The sequence below is a fragment of the Calonectris borealis genome, chromosome 2 (assembly GCF_964195595.1).
Source record: "Calonectris borealis chromosome 2, bCalBor7.hap1.2, whole genome shotgun sequence".
NCBI lineage: Eukaryota > Metazoa > Chordata > Aves > Procellariiformes > Procellariidae > Calonectris > Calonectris borealis.
In genome coordinates this window covers 58,548,471-58,568,895 of record NC_134313.1, presented here as the reverse complement: position 1 = coordinate 58,568,895, position 20,425 = coordinate 58,548,471, and the positions used below count along the sequence as shown (strand labels likewise).

Genomic DNA, 20,425 nt, shown 5'->3' with positions numbered 1-20,425 from the left:
TATTGATTGATTTCAGACTAAATGAAGTTAAACTATACCCAAACAAGGGTTCTCAAGTTAACAGTATCCTTCAGCTAAGATTTGCATCATTCTTGTGCTGCTCCTTCCTTTTAAGAACCCTTCAACTCAAAATTCAGCACTTATGATTGTAAGAAGTGACTGAACAGTGTCACCAGAAGAAAGCAGTTTTCTTGAAAGGGATAGTCTGAAATCTGCTGAATGTACGTAGTTTGCCCTGAAACCTTACGGCATTCTGCAAGCAAAGTACTTCCCCCCAAAATAGGATCCTGTGCTAACATAGCCCTGTGTATTTGCCATAGTGCTCTTAGCAAACATGAAGGCATCGATTCTCCTACGAAGTTTCACATCTACTGTGGTGGCTTTCTGGTTTCGCCATGTGCAGATAGAAGTGACGTAAACACAAACACCCACTTAAATGCCATCCAGTGCGCACTAGGATCTGCAGGTTGAAAAATGTGTAGGGTACTGAAAAGGTTGAAGAATAGCTGATGTGTCAGGGGTAGGCACGCTAGCAGCAGAGCTTGCATGAAGCTCCCTTTGCCACTAACAGCTTTTCTTCTCTAGACCAGCCCGCAGCGGAGAAGTGAGCAGCAGTCGTTCAAGGCAGTGCTCTCACTGCCTTGGAAAGCGTGGTCCTAAGTGGTCCTAAATGGCGCAGGAGGACCAGCGTAAAGAAGGTTGAACCTACCCTTCAGTTAGGAGTTACCTAGTGGCATAAATTAACACTGGTTAATTACCAGCTGATCGCTGTCAAATAAAATGTCCACACTCATTTATAACTTCATTTAAAATAGGTATCTTCTGTGTTGACTTGCTGCCGTATTGCAAAATTGGTGATTTACAGAGATGGGAAAACAACAGGAAGATGTATCCATTTAAAGCAAAATTCGGAAAATATCGTATTTCTGCCATAAAATTCTTTTCACCTGAGGTAACAAAAACAAGTCAATGAGCTAAAATGATTTTAGAAATTATGTACACAGTGCCACAGCCTGAAAAAATATGCAATAATATGTTTGCCATTTTTCAGATTGCTGCCTCCTTTCTTCCTGCTGTTGTTTATTTTGGCAAAAGGATGTAATTGGGGCAATGATAAGGCCTTGCCAACATGAAGAAATAGGATCAGTGCAGCGGTATGAAGTTTATCCTGAGTCAGTAAAGTTGTTCCTGTCCAAAACTGTGCTTACAAGCGTATTCATTTAAAGATCCAGTAATCCGATGTAAATGAAAACCTGTGTGCTTTCTTAGAGTTTTAGGTCTGTCTTGTATCACGTGTAGTTTTCAGGCAAGTAATGTTCAAAATAGTTTAAATACAACTGGTTTCATCTATGGGAAGGCATCACCCGTATAAAGTGAGGCAAACCTAGGAATCCAGGGAGCGTCATCCACTTCACAGTGGTACGTTATTTCACATCTTCTTTAAGTGAATGGGAATTTGGAATTACACAACTGATTGCTTTGTTGCAATCTGAGTGAGGAAGTCTAATCTAAGGCTGTCTTTTCAACAGGGAATTTTCATCTGAAAGATGCCTATAAATCTCTTTAAGCAGGACTTTTAAAATAGGTTTTACAGTGATTAGTAATAAGCTTGCTTAAATGACTCTCTTATCTTTGGAGGGAGAGTTATACTGATATTTGCCACAGATGGTAGATTCAGAATATCCAGTTTGTTTTCGGATCTATCTGAGATGAGTCCAGTCCAAAATCCTCCATTTGAACTTCCCTGAAAGCTTGATCTAGATCCAGAATTAGTAGCCCAAATGCTCTGTTTATCAAGAATAATAAATGAATAAATGCTTAAGCACAGTCTCAAAAATATTCCTGGAGTTGTGAGATCAGAGTGGGACATGCAGCTATGATTTTTTTTTTCTAAATTAGAGTCTAAGTGTGCTAATAAAATCTCAGCAGGAGAGCAGATATTGCCAAAATAGGAAGATGTAGCTGATCAATTACCTTGTTGGCAGTGTCTTGCCTCTCTCCAGGGTGAGGCACTGATCCGCTGCTTTTGTAGCCCCACTGGAGCCAAGAGCTGGGCAACGTATTTCACCTGAGCTGCAGCCACTGTTAGTTCTTGCTGCAGACCATCTGTGGCACCTGTCTCAAAGGTGGCTCACCTCTGAGAGGCAGAATATTCTTACCCCGATATGAATTTCTGAGGTTTTTGGAGGTGCCTTGTAACCTGGTCATAAGCCAGTGTTTGACAAGATGGAGTATTTGAAGTTCATTTCTGTGTCCTATATTGAGCTGCTCTTTGGCTGCAACAGCTTTCATGCCTTCTGCCTGATTTTTTTAGCCACTTACCACCATGGTACTGCAACACCCAATGCCAGGGCAGAGACCCCTGGATACAGGCCATGTAAAGACACTGCACTGCCCTTCTTTTGTTTCCATCAACCTTTACTGGCAAAAGCACACTTTGTAGTCACAGAGCATGCTCCAAACCATCACGTTTGTCATGATGACCAGATTAGGTTTGAGAGCCAGGATTTGTCTCTTGCAGAGGAAGAAAAGTTAGCTAATTGATCTTATTCTTATGGAAGTTTTGCAGCTGAGTTTCATATTAGCTGTATAATGTACCACATCTTAGGAGACTATTAATTCTACTTAGAAAGCTTTAGCCTATGTGCTTTCTTAGAACTTATCTTCAGCTTCATTATCTTTTTTAAAATCATTTTGCAAAGGAAGTAAATTATTCTGTTAACAGCTTAGAAATGCAAGTTCAGACTCCCGTTGACAAAAGATAGTGATCATTCTTGCTATTATCATAACCTCTTTCTAAACTATGAGGTAGCCCAGGGCAGGTGGGCTCATCTGGGCTCCCTTTCCCATGAAAGATTGGATGAGATGATCTTCTGAGGACTCTTCCAACCTGGGCTTTCAACCTAGAATGATTCTGTCATTCTAAGTGCTCTTCTGAATTGCATGATTCTGCAAAAGATATTTTGTCCCAGGATTTTGTGCACGCTACAAAGTGAGTTTCTCAATATTATGCTAGGAAATGTTTCTGTACTACACAGTACACAGTCCATTTGCTCTCAGCTGAACCATCAAAGTCTGTGCGGTCTTCACTTTTTATTAACTAACTAATAATGTATATCTGGTGTCCAAAAAGATTCACACCTATAGCTGTCACTGGTTAGCAGACAGTTACCAGAATTCATGACAGCATGGCAGAAGAGTTGAATATATAGGTGAACGAAGGAATACTGGAAAATTCGTAGTAAATCTTCTAACCTTCTCCATTACATTTGTTTCTCCTTCCTAAGAGGAAGGTCTACTGGTTCTTAACAAACCTTGCATATTCTTTAGTTCCCTTTTAGTGTCTTACTTCACTGGAACAAGCTGGTGTGGTTTATATCAGAAACTGCTCAAGACGACTGACAAACAAAGAGTCCTATTTAGTGAACCCCACTCAGGATTTCGTTGAACTTTTTACAAGACTGAAAAAGATTAATATAATTTTTGACTGTTTGGAGTTTTGCATTTTAACCATTCTGATAGCACTGTCTGGAATATCCAAAGGGGATAGGAGAACCAGTGGTGGAGTTCCCAGTCAGTTGTAGCAAGAAAGCCTTGGAAACGTTGCAAAACTACTCACTGTTGTGAGATTTCTAGCTTAGTGTCTGCCACATGGGCATTTGGAGATTCATCCAAAACGAATTCACCTCTTTCAGCGCTTATTCAGAGGGATTCCTTGGAGATTCACTCATCAGCGTGCATGTAATAAATGTCTATGCTGCGCTCTCTTTATAGGAGAGTTGTACTCAACGTCGATTTAAAATGGTTAGCTCGGGTTTTGGTGGAAGTCCAGTGCTGACAACAGGGAAGTCAGTGCAAACTTACCCAGCTTTACTAGGGAGACTCTGTAGCCCTTGCTGGTCTTGACATGGTCATTAATAGTCATCTCTTTTTGCTACACACTGCAGTTCTTTAAAATCAGCAAATTCTTGTTTGTGCCAGGATTTACAGCAAGTTTGAAACTTTCTGAAAAAAGCAACAGATGAACTAGTAGGTAAACTGCAGCAATTTCTCTGGCAGAGCAGCCCTCCCCAGCCTCCCTGGCAGTCTGCGCAGTGGTGGCTCTCCATCCCCACAGCGGAGCCGTCGGCGTTCACCATAACTGCCGCCCTGTGCGAAGTGCCAAATTTAGCCTTGGCAGAAACCCGCACAACTTTATTCATGTTACTGGCATTGCACCACAGGTGATTTACGCCCCTCGATCTTCCCCCGGACTTGAAAGGGGTGTAAACAGAGAGACATGCTAAGGCCTTTTAAAAACAACGGGTTTCTGCACGCGGGAAAGACCAGTTTCTGAGCCGTGTTTTGCTGCAGCAGCGAGCCTGCAACCGGTGAGCTCTCTGGCAGCCCGGCAGGGGCTGGCCCTGGCCACAGGTGGTTCTCGTTAGTGGGGAGAGGGGAGCCCTGGCGCTCCCAGCAACGTGTGTGCTGTATCCGGAAACTGAGCGTAAGCTGCAAACATAAAAATCAGTCACCATCGCATGACATAATGTTGGCGAATTGCCACTTCCTTGCTGTCTCCTACCCCAAACAGCCGTGTGTTACCGTAAGAACGGCCGAATGGGATGCGTTGAAATGTCAGGATGAGAGGGGCAGAGGGAAGTGACAAAAATTTTACAAGTGCTGATGTAGCTTGATAAACTTCCTCCTGATTCTGGTTTGAAATGGGTGTGCAATTGCTCTTGTAACAGAACCTTCCCACTTTTGTGTCCGCTAACCCATCTGACTGGCGTGGGACCAGCACACCTCTCTGCTAACAGAAGCTCTGCTCGTGGTCAGGGAGAGCTGGATCACTTCACTCCCCCATACGCACCGGCGCGTCTGCTTACGTGTATCTGATTCCCGCGCTGACATTCGAATAAAGACTCCCTGCCCGTCACGGGCTGTGCTGTGTGGACAGCAGAGGATGACTGTGAAGAAGTGACCCTTTAATTTTCTTTTCGTATTGTTTATGATCTGCATGCTATGATCATTGAGCAAGTGTCTGAAAAAAAGGACAGAGAAGGGATGGACAGACATCAACCCCTCTCCTCCTACCAGATTCAGATCGCTATTGCGTTTTGGTATTAGGAGATGTGGATTATAATTAGCAAACTTCTCTTGGCATTACAAGCTTGTCTTTACTGTTCTCCTGAGGTCTACTTGCCAGCCTTTATTTTCATACTGTGGCATGCCCTGAAATTGTGATGATAAATATTTAGCACTTATGTAGCTCTTTGTGTTTTCAACTCAATATATAAACATTGACAAATGAATCATCCCACATTCCTCGGAGGTTGTACAAAAGGCAGCCCTGACTAATCTCAGTCGAGCACACACCAGGGAGTCAGTCTTGTCTGCACGAGAGGCGGTCTCCATCAGTTTCTCTAAACACTCAGCGTGGATGTGCTTAATCTCTTGTTTATGTTCATTTAGCTGAAGTTGGGAACTTACTGATAAAAACTGAGCCAATCAGGTACGGTTTATAACCGATTGAAAATCAGCTATGTTATACAGCTTTGGTTTTGAAATTAGTTGATTAGGCATTTTTCCCACATTTCCCAAGCCTTGTTGTTCATTATCCAGTTATCTTCTTTCCCATATCTTGCTGTTTTATTTTCTGTCTAGAAACAAATGGGAATCATAACTTACATTTCTGCCTTAGTGCGTTCTCTGCTAAAAAAGAGTATCTTCTTTGCTCATATTTTCTACTGCAGAATTTCTTAATTTAGGTATCAGTCACTCTTGCTTTTTTTTCAATCCGTTTCACCGCCAGCTGAGTAAGTGGAAAATCTCTTTATCCTCTGCATGCATCACTGAACCTAACAGACTGTCCCAGTGTGACTGAAAAGTATTATCATTCCCTTTCAGAGGTGGAAAAATTCCCTAACAGAAAAGTTAGATGAATTGCATAACCCCCCCAGATAGCCAGAGCTTGGAATAAAACCCAAAGTTTTTGGCTGCAGTCTGTGTCCTTAGGTTCCTAGATCACAGACCACGTTACCTCAAAGTTAAAATGAGTATGAAGCTACACTTTAAAACAATTTCTGTTCTTCTGCATCTGTTATTCCAAGAGGTAACAGTAAATCTCTTAAGCTGGCAGGCAGTTGCATGGCTAGTTGTTGTACGGGTCACTTCCACATTCCGGTCACGTAGCACCACCCCGCTAAATGCTGATGCTCACTGGGGTTATTTGAGCATGGTCTCCTTTTCCTAAAGGACTTCTGCTGAAGCTTTACACTCAACGGACTAGCGGCGTAAACGCGTTCTTCTCCCAGTGCCTGAGCTTAGGACAAGAAGGCTGTCCGGGGGCTGCACTACCTGTTTGAGTTTTGGGAGCAGGCTGTCCTCCCTTCACATCCCCTGCTCTGCCTGTGTGAGACTTTCTGAGGTGGGACTGTTGGCTCCTTTCCTTTCAGCAGCTCTGCCAACTCACTTTGAAAAACCAATAACCTCGGTTACTAATTGGCGCAGAAAGATGTCGTTAAGCCGTGCCTCCTGCTGTGTGCTGAGGTGTCCAAGCTCACCCTCTGGCAAGGGGAAGCCTTTGTGGCCATGGATGTTTCTGAACATGCCTCCGGTTTTCCCTCTCCCGCTTTCCACATGGCTCCTTAGAAACCTGGACCTGTTTTCTCATTACTTTCATCTCTGAGTAGAAAATGCAACTAAACATTAAAAATTTTTAATTTTGTTGGCACGATTTGGGTGGCATCTTTCCCCAGGCAGTGCTGTTCAATATCAGTTGCTTTTCGTTCCCCCATATGGTCGCAGGGAACATGCGTGTGCGTGAGGAAGGGGAGTGAGTGGCAAACAACTGCACCCGGTGCCAGCCAGCCTCCTCCGCTGGGGCGGCTTGTCTTTCTCCATCCCCTCATCCCAGCAGTGCTGCCTCAGCTCCTGCAGCCTCTGTGCTCCCTGGGTTGCCTCCGGTTCATAGCTGAAACTGTTTGGAAAAAAAACCTGCTGCATTTACAGTAGTTTTATTTTAGTGGCAGAACAAAGAACTATCTACCTAATTCTCCACCTGACACGTGAACCTGACACTGTCAAAGCAGTGACACCGCTGGTCCTGGTGAGGAAGGATCGTGTTGAAGGAGACACTCTAGCTAAGGTATCAGGCAGGGGCCCTAACGCAATTTCTTCTGCAGCTTTATCCCTGTTTAACCTTCTTGCCATCCTGTCCGGTGGTCCTCCCTCTGCCAGATGCTCAACCGTCTGATTGTGATGAAAAGATGCTGGAGTCGCTGCTTCAGCATGTTTCTTCATCAGATGAACACCTCTGGAAGTCCCAGCAAAGGTCCCCAGAGGCTACAGCAACATCGCTGCTTTTCTAGCTCACTAATGTGCTGAAAGGAACATCAATATCAATGCTCACCAGAAATTCAGAGCACAGCTGAGCTGTGTCATGGGTAATGAAACAGTTTGAGGATCCAGAGAGGAAACCCACTGATAGGATAAATCTTCATGCCAGGCTTTTGAAGATAGGTTTTTTTCTCAGTAAACAAGGGATTAATAGACCCACATCTACTATTAGTGATAACAGTGGGGAATTATTGCCTCTAAGGCAATGAAAGCATGCTACAAGCTTTTGGAATGGAAAGTCAGTACAAAGCTCAATTATTGGATGAAATGTGGTATATATCTCAGAAATCTTTATGTTCAGACTTAAATTCCCCTCAGGGCAGCTGCTTTATTTCAGTTATGTGAAGTATTTGAACGTCCGAAGTTTGGTCATTTTTAATGGATGTCCAATCCTTAACAGCTTCCAGGCACATAGTGTCAGAGAAAATTCCATTATCTGGTTACTTTAAAAAACCAGGTTATATAGCAGATACTATTTAACATCCTGTTTTAAAGTTGTTAATTCACTTGAGAGCAAAGTGATTTTATTGCGGCTGCTTATATGGTCATTTTGTTCTCCCTGAATTAAGATTTGTGTTGTATTTAGAGTTTTTGCAAGCTTTTCTATAATTCACGACCCTTAAAGCTATCCTTTCTCCTCTACAGCTTCCTGGATTAATGGCTCGTAATTTCTCTCTGTCCTTATTATATGGATGATATTAGCACACAAGTTTTACGTTACTTACTTTTTCATGAGGTTTCTCATGCAATAGATGTGCATTTGAAATTAGTTTTCCTTTCAAAGAAAAGTCACTGATGTTCAGGAGAGGGTGGGAGATATACCAGGGCTGGTTTTGTCATTGCCAGAAAAGCTTTGATCCAATAGAAGCTATGGAAACCAAGACTTGGTAGAAAAAAACGTACATAGACATCTGCTAAAGAGCTATAGAAATATGATGACATTAAAACAAAAGTTAGAATGATCTACTTACCCACCAAGCCTACATTCACTGTGTGTATGCCTGTATTATAGCGTTGTGATAGCAACACTCTGAAGGAAAACACTTCCAGTCTTAGTCTACATTTTCAGATATTTCCAAAAGAGTTATTAACTGTTAAGCTGAAATTTATCATAATACTTCTCAACCCAAACAATCAAATTTTTCTGTTATTGTTAATGTGGCACAGTTCCACTTAGCCAGTTCTGAATTATCCAAGTCTGAACCAAAGCAGGATCTAGGGCTTTTAAGTGCTAAAAATACTTGCAATGCTTTTTAAAGCTTGATTCACTCTGAAATGGATAAATTTAATAACTTTAGTCCAGCTGTGGACTGAGGTTTGTGTCTGCAGTATCTCCCTACACAGTTGTCCTGCTGAGATGAGGAGAAGGCATGAAGGATCAGCTCCTTCTCTGTGGAATCTTATAAATAACGTGATTTGGAAAGACAAATGCCGATTTTCCCATTCATTCTTTTTTTCCCTTAAAAAGCCATGTGAAACCAAATGGCTTCTGCTCATCTTAACCCTAATTCTTTGGGACACTTAATGCATTTCAGCCAACTTTCCTACCTTTTTCCTCCCTGTGTTCTGCTAAAAATATTGTGTCAGTTCAGCGTACCCTGGAGCATTAGCCCCAGTGTGGTCTGAATTCCCAGCCTATAGCCTAGAGAGTAACAACCTTCTGGAAAGCAAGGATGGGCCTGGAGGTACCACGGGACTGGCTGAGTCCTTTCCAACGGCATGTATGTCTTTGGGCGTATAGCCAAATGATGTACTGGGGGGAGTGGGGTGGCTCACAGGCTTTCCTTGGAAGAGACTTTAAGAATATAATTTTATGGATCATAACTTGAGTGTAGCTCTGCCATCCAAGTACAGAAAACTTAGGATGACTTGTGTGAATGAGGGACTCCTAACTTTTAGGAAGGCTGTGTAGAAATGATATTTTCTTTTTGCTGATTTATTTTTTAATTCTTTCCACTCCTTCCCGCCTCTTCTCCTCAGGGCATTTTCCAATTCGACAAGAGTATGTACCTCCTTTAAGTCAATGTTTGAAAAAAGGTTCACTCTTCAAGCAATGCTTACAGTTTGGAACATAGCCTATTTCATTATTTCAAGTACTCTTCTTCATGAATCTCGATCTTTGGGTCTTGTCATGTGAAACATGAAGCTTTGCCTTTTCTCCCTGTATGTCAGCCCTCTTTTTCCCAGGAAAAGAAGATTTCTAACACCACCACCACCACCCTCCCCCCAAAAAAGGCTACACTTTTTTTCACCATTTCTGGAGATTTACTGTTGTTAAATTTCTCTTTTTGTAAATAAACTCTGTTATTCCTTTTTCTGCTCTTGCCTCTCCTCTCCTCTCCTCGCCTTTTCTTCTTCTCTTCTTCTTCCCTTTACTTTTCCTCTTTTGTTTGGCCGCTTTTAGCATCTCCATTTAGGGCTCAGCCATTCAAATGTCAGTCAATCTTTATAGTCTCCTATAGTCTCCCAGACATGTAGGCACTGCTCCCCTCCCCTTCCATGTGAGAAGAGTGAAATAAGTATGCAGTAGAAGATATTCAGATGACATAGAGATTCAGACAGTTCATAAAATCCAACAGAAATTCAAAAGTTCTACAAAGATGGATTCCCCAAATCCAACCCAGCACAGCAGAAGTCTCTGATGCTATTGCTGTGAATAACCATCCAATATGTACTGGTCCCAGCAAAAAATTCCTGTGATCATAAATACTAAATCAGGAAAAGCTCCTGAAATGGCTTGATGCAGACATTTCTTCAAACTGTAATCTTCATTGCCCTGTTCTGGATTTAATTTCCAGCCTGCTACTATGTCAAAGAGTTGCAAACTTGCATCATTGTTTTATTTTATTTTATTAGTCTATGGTAAATCTCTTCCTGAAACAGGAAGCAAGTCCTGTGAAGTAATCTTTCCTACTTAAATCCATCCGTATTTGTAATGTACATCCAGCTTATTGTGGATAAAGAGCAAATGTTACGTGCAATAACAGGAATATTTGGATGAAGGCGGCTTGAAATAGCTGTAAAAAAGTCTTGAAATTATAAGGTATTATTTGTGATTTGATAATTTTCCACAAAACCCTGTGTGTGTTAGTGTTCTAAGTACATTATTAAAACCATAATTTATTTTGAGTTGTCCATTCTCAAAGTCCATCTTGATTTTGTATTATGGTACAATATAGATCTCACATTGCCGTATACATAACTCATAGTGCAGTATACATACTCGCAGTGTGAGAAAGTTAAAAAAAGGATTACTCTTCTGTACTGGCAGATCTCCGTACCTTTCTGTTGCCCATGGTCAAAGCAACTGTGAAGGTGAGACCATAACTTGCAGGTATTCTCAGTGTTGTTTTAATTACCCATTAAAATCAGGGGTCTAGCACTGCTACAATACGAGATTTGCAATTTCCAAATCAATGCCACCTAAACACCCTCAACCTCTAAAACTACATTTAGTAACCTCAAAGAAATCGGCGTGGTTGTCTTTAAAGAGAGATAAGCATTACAACACGCATTACACTCGTGCCTAAAATCTCCAGATTGTTCCTCCTGTTATGGATATATTTTCTGTCTAATTAAACCAAATACACAATTCTCAATAAAAATGCACATTGTTATTGCTTCCCTTGATAAAAGATAGCATGATCACATTTGGTCTGGGATTTCAAACATCCTGCCTGTACATCCTACGGAAACAGTAGCTTCTGGCTTCTAACAAATGATGTAGCATTGCATAGCTGTACAGATTTCCTTTCTTCCCTTTTCCACCCGGTTAGCTGGTTTCACTCTGGTTTTTGACCCTATCATCTTGAAAAAGAACGTTTAAGAATATAAACCAGAAAATTGAATGTATTGGGAGAACTCTTGCTTGCTTTCTTTCTTATCTCTAGTCTTTTACTATTTCTTAGGATATCCGAAATTCTGTTTCTTTTCCTTATTTTTGGTGAATAAAGAGCATTTAAAGCTATGTCATGATATTAACATATGCAGTTATTTTATTGACGTAGTCTTATACCTCTGACCAGAATTATTTGTAATAAGTGGTGTTTAGCAAAATGTTTGACAAATCTGCATGCCGTTTTAAGCTTTTATGTGTTTGCCAATGAAGCAAAACCAGACAAATTTCAGTCACGATACATTGATACCTGGCTAGAATATATGAGGATAAAACAAAGCAGCATGCAAACTCATGAGCATTTGTAATTAGTCTACTGAGGCTGAACAAATTGAGACTGAGAATCCACTGCACTCTCAGACCCTTCAGAGGAAATGTAATCAATAGGACATGATAACAGACAGTTTCCTGCCACTGTGAATCACTTCACGTCCTGTTTGATCGAAAGCACTGAATGAATTTTTTATGTGTGGTTTGCACATTGTTAGGAGTTGGGTCGGACTCATGAGAAGAGCTGTTGTATGTCTTTTGCTTCTGCCTAGTGAGTCAGAAGTGAGTCTGTAAAATGTTGTAAGTTATTACCTTGGAGGCTTTCTGCAGAAAAGGTGAATGTTTTTGTTATATTAATGTATTTTGATGCATATTCATAAATGCTGTATGCAAGGCAATTGCTTCTGTCACTAGTGACACTATTTATACATTTTTTGTTCCCACTCCTTAAACAAATGAAACAGCTCTCAAAGTCAGTCAGAATTTCAGCACAGTCTCACCCCAAGTTCTTTCAGACAAGTTAAAATAAAAGAAAAACCCTAAAATATTAAGTTCACTTCCATTCAAATTGGATTTTCTAAATCTCAAAATAGTTATGGTGAACATTGGTAGTCATGAATTCCGGATTTCTCTCTCTGCCTCCAAAGCCTGTCACTCTTCTCCTCGCTCCACCTCCACCTCTACTTCCATCTCCATCTCCATCTCTTCCTCTTACCAGTCAGACATTTTCAGGTAGCTCGGAGGAATTTAGTGCCATTTTAATCTCATGCTTCTCTGCTGATGTTTTTTGGAACTGGCCAACATGCTTGCTTGATGGTGGGAAGACAAAAGAGATGAAACAGTTCCTGAGGAAGACAAGGTAGCAGGTATTACTTGGGAGAAAAAAAAAAAAAAGGAAGCTTAATTGTCCTTGAATTTTTTTTTTCCTTGGTTTTGTACATTAGTGCATCAAGATTTTGCACTGACCAGTTTAGAAATTGCAGGTCTAATACTGTAGCAATAAAACAGCTTCCGCCTATTTCCTAACTGATGTTGAGTTGTCCAAAGAAGCCCAAATGTATTTGGATAAAGATGTAAATGCAGGCTTCTACTCTGATATTTTGGGTGGTGGTGTCCAAGCGTGACCCCTAGGCTGTACAAAGAGGGGAAAGCTGTGCAGTGCGGTGGAGGTGGACTGTAGATGTTTGTGTTGGATCATTTGATGAGGTTGCTATAAATTGAGAAGCTCAGAGAAGGTACAGGAGAATGACTCCTGCTCTGTTGTGTAGTGAAAAGTAGTGTGTGAAGTAGTACACAGAGTTGTAGGAAGATGCAGCACCTGGAAACCTCATCTAGACAAAACTATTATAGAAACTAATGTGGTAGAAAATAATAAGGCAGTAGAAGATTTGCTATCATTTGAAATCAAGATTGGATGCTTTTCTAATCTATAAACTGTAATTCAACCGCAAGTTATTTGTTCAATACAAGAATTATTGCGTGTCCTACATTGTGCAGGAAGTCAGAATTATTACTTCCCTTCCTGGCCTTGGAAATTATGAGGCAAATCCTGGTCTGAAATCAACTCCTAAAGCATCAGTACATGCAGGATCTGAACTGACAAATATATTTTTACAAAGAAAAATGTTCCAGATCATTTTTGCTGGAAGCAAAACTCACAGACCTAACAGATCTGTAATTACTGTGTTTGATGATTCTGTATATGAGACATATATTTAATTTTTTGGTTTATGTAGCCATTTTTGTTCATATTTAATGCCATGACTAATTACTAACACCAATTCTTATAATTAATGTAATAATTAAATAATGCATGCTGGAGAAATTTTAGCAATGTACATAATGCAGTAATAAAACGTGGTACTTCAGCAGCTCCTTAGGTCAAATATCTGTGGGTGCAAAAGGAATTTGTTTTTCTGTTTTCAATTAAAATTGGAATTGCTTTTCTGATTTTCAGTGCTAGACTGATATAAAAAGTTGGGGTTTTTTTATGGTCGCAGCTTACAGCTTTGTCAGGGAGTCACAAAAGGTGAAAGTGCACCTGCCAGAAGGATGATTCACAGATTCAGTAGGAACCTTTGCTGGGAAAACAAGCTTATAGAGTAGGAACTGGACAAAAGGATATCACCTTTATTTTAAGAACTGTTTTTCACTGTGTTATTTCAGAGCGTTCCTCAGTCTGACATCCAAGTTCTTTCAGACAAGTTGGCCCTTTATAATTTCTAAAATTTTCCAAATGATTTCTACTATACTTTTTTTTTTAATAAATGCATTTTTCAGAATACTGTTGAGGACTTTGAAAAACACAATTTTTGTTTCTTTGCAGGAATAGGAAGATTAATTTATTACATCTTGCAAACCTCTGGTTGTTTTTGACATTACATGCAGTCTTTTGAAAAGCAAAGGATTTCCATTAGTAAATGGTCACTCAGTATTTCTTTGTCTTCTGTATCCAGACATGCATATGCTTGTCTTGTCTGGCATCTGGTTTCCCCCACTTAGGGCTCATTCTGACTTTACTGATGGTATATATGTATGTTGTTTAAGACAAAGTCACACTAAGATCAGAGTTGGGCACAAATATAGCTGCTTGTGATCAATACTGAATGTATAGACATCTTTATGGAATGAAGTATGCAGAACTGAAAAATACCCTAATATATGTTGCTTACTGTAAATGCTTGTACGTTTTATGGCAGTCATTCCTGTGCATTTAAAAGCTTTGAGTAAAAGAAGATGTCTGTATGTCTCTGGAAAATGTTCCGCACCAGCAGTTCTCATTGAAGATAATGATGAAGCATAAATATTGAATGAGTAGCAACTTGTAGCCTTATTGGAGGCCAGAAGAGACAGGATGAGCATTCCCAAGACGTCAGTGCATTTTGAATTTGATAGTCAGGGAATGTTGTGTTGAGTACCTTTGTGACTAACAAGTCTCCAAAAACCAAGGAGAATTCAGAAATGAGGAGCAGTTCCTTTAGATTCATGATTTATGAGACAAAGTGAAATGGGTTAAATAAATACAGGGCTGGTCAGGTGGCAACTAAGAGGGAAGAGATACATTCTAACTTATGTATATTTGGTGAATGCAGGACCAGAAGGGAGCAGAATTAAGTCTAATAGTATAATGTATGGATAATTTGAAGCAAGCAAATGAAACTAACAGAATGAGGATTTATCTGAACCAAAATTTCCTAACTGGTAGGATTATGTAGAATGTTTCTTCAGTGCAGATAAAAGTAAAACACAAGTTTTTGAGACTTTATAGTTACAGTACATAATGCTATGTACTATAGGAATGGAATATGTGATATGAAGATCATGTCTGCTTGGCAGAAGGGTCGAAGGACCTTCGGAAACTGGTCTTTCACTCATTTCTGTAGGAAATATTCATCACTCGCTGTCAATGGAAAGACTTCTTACTTCAGTAAGAATTGGATTTCACTCCGATTCTGATATGTTTGTGAAACAGAAGTAGGGTGATTTGTACTGTGCTTACATAGAAAAGCTTAAAATGAACCAAAGATGGAGGAATGTGTTGTGAAATAGAGACAGAAGATGAAACTAATAGGAACTCAACAACCCTGATCATTGATGGGCAAAAATTACAAGTCAGTTGGCAGAGAGGAAAGCAGACAAAACAAGATGTTCCCCTACGCTGATAGAAATATGAACAGAATACAATCCAGCGTGAATTTCAGTCAGATGGAGCCAAACTGTAACACCAGCCCTGAATGTGCTTGGATGCTACGGAAGTTTGAATCTGGGTCAACTCCAAAGACAGCTCTGTCAGCTCCTTTAAGTTACAATTTATTTTGTATGCAGGATCTTTTTCTTTTTTTTTCTTTTCCAACCTTGGATCCACCCAAAAGCTCTGAGAAGTCTTAAAGTTTATAGTGTTTGGCTCATGTCGACAATCGGAACAAGAAGTGAGTGCTGATAAATTGTTTAATAAAATGCTATAGAGCTCTAGTGTTGGCAGTTAATGGTGTTATACCCATGCCACAAACCCCCAGTGAATGAACAGGTATAACCTCTCCTTTTTCATATTCTTTTCACTTTATAGCATCCAAAGGGCAGATTTCAGGCCGTACATCTCCATTGAATGTCATTCTTTGTATTCATTCACTCTTTCATGTTGGATCTTACTAGGTAAAGGAAGAAGTAATCTTTTAGACATTTACTGTTTACGATTAAATCCCCCAGCAGAAAAACAAATTTTTAAATGTATTTGGTTTACTCTTTCAGAATAATGATAGTTTGGGGTTATTTTCTATCAGGAAATAGTTCTCCTTAAACTTCTCCTATCAAATCTATTTGTTGTAAAAAACTGAAAACTTTTATACACATTGTGGAAGAAAAAGCTTTGTCAATAAAACAAAACTGTTTACAATGAATTCTGACATATGCTACTGGTAACTATGCACTATCTTTGGAACTCTGCAAAATATTTTACACTGAAAGAACCAGATTAATTTTGACTTCCTACTAGTTTTGTTTCAGCATCTAACAAATCTACAAAGCACCTAACCTCTTTTCTTAAATTTAAAATGTTGGGGATTTTTTTTTTTATTCTTAAGTGTTTTTTCCAACATAAGTTTCTTACTTGATAGAATATTGTGAGATCGCAGTTTTTCCAGAAATAGTCAAATATCTCATATCATTGATGTTAATACTGCAACTACTAATACTAATTATGGAATTAATTTTTCTTCTTTTTTTTCCCTTAATGATTTGATCATCCAGAACAATTGCCTTTCTGAATGTTTTCCTTTTCTGTTCACGATAGCTATGAATTCAGTGGAGCTCTGTATGTTTAAAAGTATTTGCGTAATTACATAGCAAATTATTAATAGAATTAGCTTTTTTAAAAAAAAAAAAATCAGTAAGCTGTTCAATGTGCTGAGGAGATGTACTTTACAGCTCTGTCCTGGCAGAGTGAGTGGAATGGTGTTGTATGTCAGTTTACTAAATCTGAAATGTCATGTTGCTGTGATTTGCCAAATGGCCTTACAGCCAGATTCTCTCTCCCCTTTTTCTGTAGCTCTGGACCTACAGGGCGCAGGTCACTTAAAGTTTTCACATTGGACATGGTAGATATAATACTATACTCCAATTTTTTATGTTGAAAACCAAGTGCAAACAACATTCCTTTTCACTAAATATTGTGGAATGAAAATATGCACTGCATTTTAGATAAGATGGCAAATACCATTTTTGAACAGAGCAATCAGTATTATAGGTAAGCAAAAATTACTGAAAAATTTTTTAAACATTGTAAGATTTGGTGTTTATTCTCTAACTCTCTTGGTTTTTTATATCCACAGATTGTTCGGTGTGACTTCTCTTACTCAGACAAACTGCTCAAGCACTTGGATGATCATCAAAAATCAAGAGTTACATTGGTATCACCATGCTAATCCAATTTTACTGCTGGTGATGTACTACACCCTTGCAACTCTTATCCGTCTTTGGCTACAAGAGCCCATTGTAAGGGTAACTTCCTTCTCTTTTTTAGCACTGATGACTGTGAGACTGGCCAATGCAGATACTTGCTAACAGAGGTGCCAACATTCAGGAAAGTTAAGGGAAATAGACAGCAAGTGCAAGCTCATACCTTGAATTCAGTCTTTTTGATAAGTGTCTTTGAGAGTCTGATCTTGCAGCAGTTACATGGATATTCTTCTTAAAGCCAGCAGGACTATTTATGTAGGGACTACAATGGCAGAGCATTAACACTTACTCTGATTTGGAAAGCCGGTATTGATATGAAGTAGTGTAGGTGCTATCGAATAGAAGGCAAACACCCAGGGCTTGTCTAGCAGGACTGAAGTAGGATACAGGCTGGCACAAGATACTGCAAGACAAGACAGAGATTTGCTATTTTATCATAGATAGAGAAAAATTTTCGTAAAACCTTTCCTCCTGAATCTGTGCACCTGAGTGAAAATCCCAGCTTTCATTTAAGAGCAAGAGAAAAAGGAGACAAAAAGTAAATTTTCACTTCTTCCAGTTTCAGAGGAAAAAGGGAATATAAGAACCCAAAGGTATCATAAAAGCTTAGAAACTGGAAGTAAAAAGAGGATTATTTATTTTAATCTCCTGATCGTCTGAGGCTTGACATGAGTTTTAGAGTTCAGGTTTAGCAGTGCTGTAAACCACAATGAAAATACTCATGACTGAGCTGTGAATTAGTGGAGTTTGTGGTAGCAAGTAAAAATGTTGAAGGTTTTCTTATTGTAAGGGTGTTTCTTCATATAACGGATAATATAACAGTTTAACATTTGAAAAGGCAGACAAAATACATCACCTCTGAATTGAGATGTCTGATATATGGGGTTTACATATATTGGGCTTCATAGTAAAAGGTGAATGACGCCAGAACTGTCAGTCTGAGTTATTAAAAAATCGTGTCTTAAGTTTCCAGAAATCTTAAGACTGGCTTTTCTGAAGTCACAAGGTTTTAAAACATTGTGGTCCAGTGCCCTCTGGCATTGGGTTCTTTTAGGGTTTTTTTTTCCTATTATGTTTTTCTGCAGCTGCAGCAGCTGGAAACTTGCTTTTTTTTTCCTTAAGTAAAAACTGAGATTTCCAAATAATAATATGATTTTAGCATTGGGGCTGTAACTAAAACTTCACATCTCACAAACTGTGTAGTAAAATCATGAGAACTACTCACAGAGGAGTAACCACATGTGAAATGCAGTTAGTCAGAGCTGTGTGATCTCAGCATCTCTGGGAATTCATTTACAGTACCCAGGTTGTTTTCATCCAACTTTCACCATCTTAAAGTTTGGTGCTGGGTCTAAGTAAGTTACTGTGCTTTTTCAGTGGAGAGAAATGGGCCTGTCTGTGTCAGGATAGAGTGAATCCTGCAAGTTCCTATAGGGACTAGAGAGGAACTATAGTGGACCTTCCTGCACTTCTTTTTTTTAGACTACTTGTGTTGTCTGGGGTGGATATTCCCATAAGACACTAAAATCAGTCGCTGAGAACTGGAAACAAGTCAAATTAGAGATACTTTCTAAGCAATTGAGCTAGACGGAGTAAGTATTAAAAGAGATTAATTTAAGAAAAGTTGATGTCTCTCAAACCCATGGCTACATAAGCGGCAATACAAAGTCTTGGCACTCCTCTACGAACTTCAGATGCCAGGGGAATTATGCTTCCCTCTTAAGAGAAATGAACACTTAAAAAAGAGAACATTGTAAAGAAAATGATACCCATGCATTAATGCTTATTTTTGATGCACAGGATGTAGTGATGCCAGTATTTGTCATTAGAAAGAGATGCTGAGGTTTGCAAAATTTACCATCTTTTACACACTTTCTCCTTATGGTCTTTTTTTGTCTGTGTGCACTTTTTTTTCCTCTAGTGGTGCCATAGATCAGGAATTAATTTTTCTCTTACTAGCTTTCTCCTGGTAGACTCCTTTCTCAATTATTTAAATGGTTTTTGACTAGTGAATTTGTGGTGCATTTGATTCATTATGGAACTAAGTATATAACCTGCCTTTGCAATCCCCAGTGATTTCAAAGTCCCACTGTATTTAGGATCTCACCACTAACCTACCTATAGTTGGATGGATGGCAAAGACAATATGCTATGTGCTGTTTAGTGTAAAGCAGTTGTTCTCTGCATACTGCTGTCATGTTCAGTAAAAAGTGGCTCATCTTAGAAATTTTATTCAAAAGAATCTCTTGAACAAAACCTGTTTTGAATAAAATGTGTATGATAGATTATGCATAAGGAAATATTTATTCAGTCTAAAATGATGTACGTAAGCTAAATATAATACTGACGTAGCAGATTCTGAAAACAGAGTAAGACATGTAGATCTGGTGTTTTTTCGTTCTTGAGTGAATTGCATCTTGGGGTCTTCCTGTGGACAAAATTCCTGCTGGATTGCAGCAGGAGTTGTCTCTGAGACAGATGCTCTTGAGACTGTCTCTGAATACTGCAGCTGACGAACAATTCTACAAGAACAATGCCCATTTCAAATCTTGAGTTTCAGGGTGACGTTTTTTGTGTGTGTGCCACAGTCTGTCAAAGTACAGCATGTATGAGATTTCAGTGTACGGCCTCTGTGTGGGATTTTGTATGGATCTTACTCATGCAAAACGCCCTTGGCGGTCAGTGGAAGTTTTGCTTTTCTTATGCTCGCTATTTTGGATCCTGGTTTGTTCTAACATTGAGTCTTGTGAAATTCTACCTCTGCAAATAAGAAGAGGCAATCTGCCTCTGGAGATTTCAGCTCATAGTTGTAACTGCTAGTACTGAACGTATGAATAGGGCCCATTCATTCTGTCCAGTGAGTGGCAAGGAATAGTACAGAAGTCAACAGTTACAGCAATTTAATGTAGAGTCCTCTTATAGAATTTTTAGAATTGTTTGCATTAAGAGGCATTTGAGAGTTGCTCGGGTAGTGGAAGAACTGGAAGAATTAGACAAGTCAAAGGACTCTCACAAGTTGTAATCATATGACTAGTATTGTGTTTTCTGACTTTTCTTCCTTGTCTGAGAGAGAGAAAACAAGATTTCCCACCCTTCCCTATAGTCTCTTAGGCTAAAAATTTTGTGCCTAAAATAATTGTCTACATCTTAGGTCTTTTGGTATTATTTCGGTCACCCTGGTGCCAAAATAAACCCTGTTGATAAACAGTGCTTTATGGTCCACATTTATATTAAAGTTTCAAATGGCAGTGACAAGTATTTTAAGCACAGAACCACTTCATTTCATCTTACAGTTTGGCTAGGAATGCCCTTTTACAATCAAATATAAATACACAATCGTATGTGAAATGTGCTACCATTGCCTCTGAGAAGTAAAACTAAATTAATTGTTTATCTACGTCAAATTTAAAAAATAGGACCTTACCG

General features: G+C 39.3%; 1 protein-coding gene across 1 annotated transcript in view; it reads left to right on the top strand.

Annotated features, from left to right (window-relative positions):
- Window positions 1-20,425, top strand: part of PIEZO2 (piezo type mechanosensitive ion channel component 2) — a 177,841-nt gene that overhangs the window by 50,351 nt on the left and 107,065 nt on the right. The window contains exon 6 of the mRNA XM_075144509.1: window positions 16,873-17,035. Coding sequence (XP_075000610.1) covers window positions 16,873-17,035 — 163 coding nt within the window. The remainder of the gene's footprint in view (window positions 1-16,872; window positions 17,036-20,425) is intronic.